Genomic DNA, 10,261 nt, shown 5'->3' on the forward strand with positions numbered 1-10,261 from the left:
AACGCATATATCTTGAGCTTTGACTAATAGCCGGTTTGGCCAAGTAGCAAAAATAAATTTATTTTGAGAAGTGCAAAATACTTTTGGTGAGAAGTAATTTATGTTTGACTAATTAATTTGAAGAACACTTCTGAGCAGCAATTAGTGTTTTAAAAACGTGTTTTTTCCTAAAAAGTGATTTTGGAGTAAAACTATTTTTTTCTGCTTCTTTAAAACTGCTTCTGTTTCTCCTCAAAAGTACTTTTTTTTACTTTCAAAAGCTTGGTCAAACACCTTAATATTTTAGGAGAAAAACACTTTAGACCAAAAAAAAGTATTTTTGCCTCAAAAGACGCTTGGCCAAACAGGTCAGAGCTGTCACATAAACTCGATGAATTCAGAGTAAGACTATTTTCAGATCAACAAAGGAAATCTGTATTGCCGTGTTGCACTTCAAAAGACACACCGAACTGTATTTGCAAGGCTTACTGAGTACTAGACAGCAACTTGTCCCAAATATTTGCAAAGAGCCTCATTCCGGCACTAATTCAAACAATGTTGCAGATTGATGAGTCTAATATACAAATGAATCTTTTGGAATAAGAAATACATAATTCATCTTGGCACAAATTACATGGCACTACACGCAGATTGAATGACCATCAATCTAAAAAGGAGCTTTATTTTTCTTTTCAGAATCCTATATTTAAGATGGTGAAAACACTAAAACCTTTTTCACCACGTTGAAGTGAATGGGGTAAGTTAAGTCAAATGGAGTTCATTAATCTCTCATGTTGCAGCATCGTCCCTTTCTGAAGCCACAGCTCCTGTCAAGAAGAGATACAGAGCACAATAAGAATTATGTGGAAATCAGATTGCTAACCAGAAATGTAGGCCTGACTTAGCACTCATGACTGCTAAAAGTGGCAAGAAAAGTTTTTCAACAGATTTGACTACTGGAGTTTGAAAACAGAAAAGATACTGGGCAATATTTGAGAAGCACCTCACCTACTTGGGTGAAGAAAGAAAAGAGGAGAAGGCGAATTGGAATATCTATAACATCGATATCATTTATTTGGATGTGGCAAAGAGGATAGCTTGCTTCCAGGCAGAAACTGCTGTAGGGGCAAAGCTCAAGACAAACTGGATGACTGTTGGTTTATTCTAACTAAGGCAAATAAATCCCTACTTTAAGCAACATACTGCATAATGAAATCTCACCGTTGGATCTTGCTTCATTGCAGCTTATGGCTACTTGTTTAAAAAACTCCTTGCTGGCATCTGCAATATGGCAGTAAAAAGCCATGAGCAGTTAACTTCTAAGCAAAGGGAATGCAGAAAGCAATGAAATTTTCAACAATGTAAAATTTTCTGGATAATCAGTCAGTATGAGCTATCAGGATATTAGACTGGTGAGAATTCAGGGGTCTAATATGTCAACTCTTACTAATTCAAGGAAATTAGAAAATTTTCTTGCGAGAAAGTTATCTTCTAATGAAGACGTTTACTTTGACACTTTTAAATATCATCATAATTTGATGGAGTAAAGATGAATATTAATCATGACCGTAACGACCTTCCACGTTCTTTTCATTTTGAATTGTATTACATCTTACTGTCTCTGTTTAATGTTTCCATCTAGGATCTGTTTATTCAAATCTATGGCACCTTGCTTCGCTCATGTTTTGACATTATCTCTGCGTCGTTTTAGAAAAGAAAGGAAAAAATATAATCAGTAAATAATAATTTGGAGACATACTGCCAAGTGCCAACCTATATTATTCTGCTTACTTAAGCCCAAAATGGGCGGCAATTCATTGGCTTCCTAGGAGAAAGGGTTAAATGTAGAATCTCTTTTCTCCACCTTAGCATTCCCATATTCATGTAGACAAATATATGTATTTTAAACAAAGAAACTTCGATCCGATCTTCCAGGAAAACCTTTTAGAGTCAGAGACTCAGAATTCTCCCTTTTACCATCCTCTAAGACGGCAACTGCAAGACCAAAACAACCTGATAAAGAAGATCCGTCAAATTGTTCCTCCTTAAGTAAAGACTAGAGGAGCTAACTCTTGCAGGAGAGGGCAGCATTACTTTCTTTTTCCCTTCTTCTCGAAACAACCAATTTCTACTAATATTTACATGCATATGTGGTATATATATCATAATAAAACTAAACCGCAATAGAGCGAGCTTCCAAGAGAAAAGAATATACTGCCAGTCTGCTAAAACAAACATACCATGCTTCATTGTTAAAGATGGATCTTGATCATCTACATAACCAATCACCTTTGCTGGTATTCCTGTCACCATACTGTAAAACCAATAGAAGGCACATCACAACCAATTCATCATGTATTATCAGAACTATTTTACAGATAAACCAGAAGTTTAAAATATATGGTACCCCACCTGTGGGGAGGGACATCCTTCATTACAAGGGAACCAGCACCAACCATTGCACCTTCCCCAATTTTTATATTTCCAAGTATAGTTGCACTAGCTCCAATGAGTGCACCTTGACCTATTTTGGGATGCCTGTCACCAGTTTCTTTCCCAGTTCCTCCTAAGGTTACCCCCTGCCCAAAATATATTTAGGTGAAGAAAGAGTCTTAAAGAGAATTTCTACCGACAAGCATCTCCACCGACCAAATATATAGACATGCTGTGGAGAATGAATAATAAGTTATGCTATGTTTAAAGACAAATACATGAGGAAGAGCATGGGGTTCTACTGTCTATGCTGGGAGGCAATAAATAAGCTTCACAATAGGATTCAGAGATTTAAAGTTTAAGTTGGTTAGAGAGCAGGTTCACAGGGGTTGACGCTCTAGTTTATAACTCACTCATCACCTGAGAGGTAGTAAATGGAATTCTCTATAGGATTCAGGGTTTTTGTTTGAGTTGGTCAAAGCGTAGGTAAAAGGACACTTCCCTAACTTGGCCAAGGCAAGTAAAATGTTAGTAATCCCCTCCCAATTTTGTCCAGCTTTGACTTTGTGCGGTTATTAGGACAAGAGTTAAACATACAAGTCGTTCAGTAGTTTATTGCAATGACATGCGGACCTGTATTTTAAGTTTAGTGTAGAAGATTAAAATGGGAGGAATACTGATAAGTGTAACAAGCATCCAAACTTTTTGTTATATAAAGTGTATTTAACTTCCCATTTTGGAGAAGTGGATGCTATTTTGAGACTGACCAAAAAGAAATCCGGTCTATCTTTGGATGGAGGGAGTACATATTTTATGAGCTTTGACATTCAAGTTCCGCAGCTATATATAGCACATACTGATTATGGTCTAGGTGATGGAATGAATTCGTTAGGTAATAATGCACATGGCTTCCCTTTCCTTTCACGTAAAGGATTCTGCTAATTGCAACTTCTGGACATCACTGAAAATCACTACACAAACTACACGAATGGCCTTAGTGCAGAACTTTTTGGCAGGCTTCCTTCCCCCGTGTCCACAACTACATTTCCTTCTGGAGGGTGTATGAACTGATTCTAAAATATACTCTCTGCATTGCGTGTCACAGAGATTAAATCGCATACCCTAAAAAGTGACTAATGACAAGCTGCACTGTCACTTGTAAACTTAAAATTATAGAGTAAACGTGAAACACAAACTCCACTCATTGAAGGTACTTCTGAACACCTAACCAAATTCAATCAACCAATTAGAGCGCCAAAGGAATGGAATCTCCTTGCTCAACATCTTTACCAGCCCTTTACAATAGCAGAACATCGGGAAAAAACCTCCAAAAGAACGAAAGTATCTGCTGAACATAACCTTTTGCTAGCTTTTTTTGGCTAATGGGAAAACATAAAATAAGAAAAAGAAGGCAGAAGTAGAAGTTTCAATGTGAAAAGTAAGAATCAAAACAGTGCAATGAGAGCAAAGAAAAGTTAAATATAAGTGTATCAGCTGTAAGTATCCCATACACTAATAAGGCTAGCACTCGCTATTTCTAACAACCTGGAAGATACAAGACAATGAAAATGTTTGATCAATGATTTGTGTTAAGCTTGAAGAAGTCGAAAAATGTTGACAGGCATATAAACACTTAATTTACCAGTCATTATACTCAAATTTCTGTTAGATCTTTTAATATAAAGGTAAAGCGAATAAGCAAAATGAAGCAAACGCTTAATTTTCTTATCCCCTCAATCAAATAAACCATATTGCAGGAAACTTGTATAAAATGACACCAACACCCAATATAGAGGAATCAGCATAAGTCACCTGCATTAGCGAAACTCTATTCCCTATGACAGCGGTTTCACCAATTACAACACCAGTCGCATGATCCAGAAGAATTCCCTCTCCAATTTGGGCAGCTGTTTTATAGGCAAACACAGGTATAACCTAGTCATAATTATCCCTTGCGAAAGTAACTCTTGTGAGAATATAACTGATAAGAATACAACAGAAGCCATATCTTTTGTTGCAGTGTTAGGGGAGTAACTCGAACGATTACCTGGATGTATATCAACTCCAAAAACCTGTATTGAAGTGACAGTTTTATGTTAGAAGGAAGCAACATCGAGAAATAGGTGCAATGCCTGACAATGATGGCTATCACCAAGTAGAGGATATAACATTACCTCGCTAACTCGACTTTGCAACGCCAATGCCAAAACTTTGCGCCCTTGTTTCCATAATGCATGTGCAACTCGATGTGTTTGTAAAGAATGATAACCCTGAGTAGATTAGCTTCAATATCAGGAACTTGAAAATTGCAATCAAATATAAGAAAAGCAAAATTCTAAGTGGACACAGAACCATGATTATCTTTCCCTGTGCCCCTTCCTCTAGAAATCAACTAAAACGTGGTGATAATATTCAGAAATACCGGTATCAAGCATGGAGGTAACTAAGATAAGAAACAGACTTCCTAAAATATAGTTTGCCTTTCAGGACAACAGATAAAAACCAAGGATAAATTTAATGAGGTTCCTTTACAAGTTCATTGGAATATAGATGCTAATGGCTGTTGCATTTAAATAGCGTTTAGATGAAGTATGGCAATTGACAGCATTTACCAAAAGAAGTTGATGTAATGGTAAACAATAATCAACAAAATGATGCGGACATAAAAGCAGATCCTTCAGAGTGAAGAGATGAAACGGGATAAAACAAAAATATTAACAATAATTAGCTAACTAGGATAAAAGACCAAAAGAACAGCACCTTAAGGTACAAAAGAGCAGAACAATATGACAAACAAGAAGGATCCCTGTCTTTACATGCCTGTCAAGAACGAGGGACAAAAGGAACTGTCAGTACTTGTCAAAAAGTATATAAAAATAGAATATACTTTTAGAATCCCGATTACCTGTAAATCAAGTCGAATAGAACATTGGATGCACCTATCGTGCATTATTACATCAGAAAATATGTCCATTAATTGAGTTGCCAAAAGTGTAGGATTTTGCAAGCGGTTGGAAAGAACAAAACTCAATGCCCGCTCCAAACAATCATGAGTCAAAATACTCGCATACAAGAAGCTGCTTAATATTGGCTCCTTCTCTGCCTGGATCACAGAATAGAAACAACATTAAATGGTTCCAGAAATCTATCAGCTAAGAACATTTTAAAAATCTTGCCACCACTCTGAAAGCCTGATTCGCAGCTTTCTAAATCATTCCGAAATAAGTTAGGGGTAGGGGTCTTTACGCAGAACTAACAAATCGAGAGAATCAAACTACCTAAGCTTACATAGTAGATTTAGATCTTTATTTGACACATTACTCTTAATGACCGAAAGCTGAAACAATTGCATAATAGCAAGATTGTAGAAGAGACAACTGGTTTGGCCAGTTGGTCACTATGTTACTCCTTATTACTTCTTTCAAACTATTTAACTATCAAATTGTTACATTAACTCCGGCCTGAAAGATTACAAACACTTGGGACACTCAAAAACATCTATTTCATTGTAAAACTAACATAGAGCATTAGAAGTCGGATTAATTGATATAATTATCAGTGTTGAGAATTAATCTATCAGGTTACCTAAAATTAACCTCCAAGTAACCATCTATAGCATGTTTGAATCGGTAACCTGGAAACAAGGATAAATAACTTAACCCGGAAACAAGGATAAATAACTTGCTTCAACCAATTAAACTATTAGTATATACAACTTAAATCTTTAGCAATTATACCACTGATATAAATCCAATCCCAAGAACGACTATTAGCAAAAAAAAAATCGCAGATAAAAGGAAAAGAATACGAACTAAGAGACTGATGCAAAAATAAATCTTGATCCTAGTTTGTTCATTGTAACTTGAATGAAACAGTTCTCAAATTAATGTAAAGCTATGTCAAAAAGCTGGCTCATGATATACCAACAAAGTCTTGGTTTCTTCTTATCTACCTAAACGTAGGCGGAAAGATGCAGATATCTTGATTCTTGTGAAACGATGCAGGTACGGATGAATTAGTTAGGTGTACACAAGTTGTTAAAAGAAAGATATGTAAAGCTAAAATCTCGATGGATTCAAGAATACCTCCAACTTAGCTTCAAGCTTAACAGCATCCCAGATAGGGTCACCTACAGTAGAAGCTGTATTGGCAACTGAGACGATCAAGTTCGGGTCGGGCTCGGATACTCCGACAGCGTAAACTGGAAAGACTTTTTCCAAGCGGTACTCCGCCATAGCTGAATTATTAGGTCCAAAATTTTCTGGGTTTTCTTGGAGGGTTAAGGTACGCATTTGAGAAAGAGCGAACCAAGTGTCGTCGCTCAAACAAGCCATTCAAAGAGAAGAGACTAATATATGTATTTTTAGTGTTTTAATATAGGACTAGGAGCACCCACGTGTTGTAGAAAAGTACTGAAGACTCCTAGGGTTCCATTATAGGGTGCATGCAATGATGAACCGTTGAAAATGAGAGAGAAAGAGAATAAAAGGAGGAGATACGGAAGGAAGAAGAATATGATGATGATGGTAAAATCTAAAGTGTAAACACTGAACTTTTTGCTACAACCAACTAGGGGTGGGGGGGTTGGAGGTGGGGGCGTTGGAGAGTGGGGGGGGGGGGGGGGTTCAAGGGGGTTTTCATGATGTTTTGTTTTGCTTTTATCTTTTACGTTTTGGGGTTCCGTGTGGTTGATTGAGGAAGACGCAATTTTGGGACATTTTGGACCATAGGAATTTTTCGTATGTTTTAAAAGTACTTGTTTAATTTACTAACATTATTAATTAGTCTTCATTTTTTTATAAATCAAAATATATTCACTCTCTATACATGAAATAATTTTCAAAAAGTAGGCCATTTTCTAAAAACCATTTTCGATCATACTAAACACTAACAACTATATATAGTTTTATTGAACTATTTATCCATATTTTTTTTTAAAATATTTCACACTTATTTAGATCAGTATTTTTAAAAAATAGATGCGATGAGATAAATAATACCAAAGGAATAATATAAACACTCTTTTTCAGAGCATTAGAAAATTTGAAGGTATTAGCTTTTAGGACATAGAAGCAGTGGGAAAATTAAAGTTTTAGATTGAGTATACATATACACTAACAGTTTGTATTTTACATATATTGCGTTAGTCCTACATCATTTTACTCCTATAAGAAATTCAACTAACAGCATACACCTTTAGCGCATTTAGTAACTTAACTACCTGTCTACCTCTTCTTTTCTTTTCTTTTTTGACAAACAAAGATAGATACTTACATAGAGTTATGTAACATAGTTCATTACATCGTCCTCAGTGATAGTAATACTGAGGATATTCATATTGCCCAGATCGGCAAGATCACACAAAACAACAGTAGATAATTTCTTAACTAGATAAACATAACCAAGCATATCTACATCTAATTTATTTATGATATTACTAGGGGGCCTAAGTAGTAGTTGATGATGGGGGAGGTTTTCCAGTGCTTCCTTAGCCAGTCCATGTGCCACTTGATATTACCTGTCTACCTCTTCGATGAAATGCAACCTCGCAACAGTTGTCATGTGCGCATGTTTCTGTTAATTCTTTTTGTTAATTATATGTATATATGAATTATTATTTTTACATTTAATTATCTAAAACCAATTAGGCAACAGAAACTTTCTAAATTTACGAAATTCCAATTTTAGAATGAGAAAACTGAACCATTAATATCTATTTGTGGTTTTTTTATATAAAAATGATGATGATTATCAAATAAAAATAGAAATGCTGATAACATAGCCTTCAGTGTATTTACTTCCTCTTTGCAACAGTGGCTAGCTCGCTCACTAATAGAGATGTCATTTCTAAAACAGTACAAAGTGGAAGAAATATTAACAAAAGAAACGAACAAAACTGATATAGGCATTAAAAAGTGAGGATGCAAACAAAGAAGAGGAAATTTTGAATTTGCAATGATTGTTGGTGAGTAGCACTAATATCAGAAGTATGTAATCAAACCAAAATAAATTATGTACTGCAATATGATTTATTAAAATCTCACAAACAAGACAAAAGGTTTAAGAAATTCATGATCCCTTTTTTAAAATGATGGGTATACCCTACAGTACTCCCTCAATGTAACTGGTCGTTTAAAAGGCTACATACATTGGAGCATGGCCTTATTCTTATCAATGCAAAAGGCAAAGTCATTATATATTGTTGTCCCTTCGTGGCCTTCACGTGTGCCTACATTGCCCCTGTGAATGGTCTTCTCAGCAGGGATTCTTATCTCTTCCGATGATTAAAGAAAAAGGTAATTCGATGCGCATACCATTACTGTATTTATACAGCATTTGGACGCACCCCAAAAATACAACGTAGATAGTACATTATAAGGCAAATATTAGTAACTGTTTTTACTGTTCGAATCCTTAACCTATAGATCACGTCATATCTCTTCCTATAATCAAGCTTGGGATATAGAAACAAAAGACCAAAATAACTACTCCTTGACCCTTGTTTCATTTATGGTATACTTTTTATTTTCTTTTTGAAGAGAATGCTGCTTTTTAAAATTTTAAAATAATTTACTTTTAATTTTTTTATTTTATCCTTAATGTCAAAATTTTATAGTTACAAAAAAAAAAAAAGTTGAACTTGTTTAAAATTACAAGTTTCAAAAGTATTTTATTTTTCTTGAATTATATGTTTATCTCTAAACAAGTTCAAACAAAATGATATAAAGGAAATAGTATTTAAATTAATTAACATATAAACTTTCACTAAATTGATCTTCGACGTACTTAATGCCGTTGTTAGACTTAATATGTCTATCACTTCAAGAAACATTATATTATCTTCTTCTTTTTTTGGTAAGAAAGAAACATTATCATGTATTCAACCTAAAGCCTTTTTGTTTGTCCGTTAGTTATTATTCCCTATTACTGTAGGACAATGACCTGGAAGAAACATTATTGAATTTTGACAGATTGACGCAAGCCGTCCCATCATTTCTATGACGTCAATCTGCAATTTCTAATGAATGTATAACGTTTATTTCGAAAAACAAGGTGTAAAAGTTTCTCCCACAACTTGTCTAAATTCCGAAACATGCATGCTTTTTTCAGTCCAAACGAAAAAAGTAATGCTTGCACCCAATGTTTGGTGTGGTTTGACAGGATATATAAGAATAGTATTGATAAAGTGTATCAATAATGTTTGCGTTAGTTACACAAAGATTATTTTTTACTTAATGTTTGGTGTGACGTAGGGTTGTGCATGGATCGGATTGGATCGGATTTAGCCTATTTCGGATTCGGATTTCGGATTTCGGATTCTGAAAAGGGCAATCCGAATCCGATCCGAATTAACATTGGATTGGATCGGATTTTAAACTTTGGATCGGATAATTTTTCGGATTGTCGGATCGGATTGTCACAAAATTTTTCAACAATTTAAAGTTCATTCGGTGTCTCTATCTCATCTTCCATCTACCAAAACAAACAAAAAAATCAAAATAAAATCAAAAGTTGAAGAATAGAACATGAAATAGACATAAAAGACAGAAGAGAAGAGAAGAGAGGCGGAAGAAAGAGACATAAAATCAAAGTAAAATCGGAAGTTTGAGTCATTGAGACTCTTTTAGTCTTCACTGAAGAGAAGAGAGGTGCAAGAGAGGCGGAAAAATCTAAGTGAGTGAGGGGGTGTGTGAAAAATGAATAAGCATAACCCTAAAATTTTAGTGTGTATTTATATAGGTACATATAATTTCGGATATCGGATCGGATCGGATTAAAATCATACCAATCCGAATCCAATCCGAAAATCCGAAATTTCATAAAACACAATCCGTATCCAATCCGAAAA

At 35.0% G+C, this 10,261-nt stretch overlaps 1 protein-coding gene across 1 annotated transcript; it reads right to left on the reverse strand.

The window, feature by feature from the left end:
- Positions 1 to 475: 475 nt before the first annotated feature.
- Positions 476 to 6,940, reverse strand: LOC104239731 (serine acetyltransferase 2-like). Its single transcript, XM_009794451.2, has 10 exons — positions 6,498 to 6,940; positions 5,318 to 5,515; positions 5,173 to 5,232; positions 4,587 to 4,682; positions 4,460 to 4,484; positions 4,225 to 4,319; positions 2,392 to 2,558; positions 2,220 to 2,293; positions 1,201 to 1,260; positions 476 to 806 (listed from the first exon to the last, which is right to left on the reverse strand). The coding sequence occupies exons 1-10, from the start codon at positions 6,744 to 6,746 to the stop codon at positions 769 to 771; spliced, it is 1,062 nt and encodes a 353-aa protein (XP_009792753.1). The 5' UTR covers positions 6,747 to 6,940; the 3' UTR covers positions 476 to 768.
- Between the last annotated feature and the right edge of the window lie 3,321 nt (positions 6,941 to 10,261).

The sequence above is a fragment of the Nicotiana sylvestris genome, chromosome 2 (genome assembly GCF_000393655.2).
Source record: "Nicotiana sylvestris chromosome 2, ASM39365v2, whole genome shotgun sequence".
Classification (NCBI taxonomy): domain Eukaryota; kingdom Viridiplantae; phylum Streptophyta; class Magnoliopsida; order Solanales; family Solanaceae; genus Nicotiana; species Nicotiana sylvestris.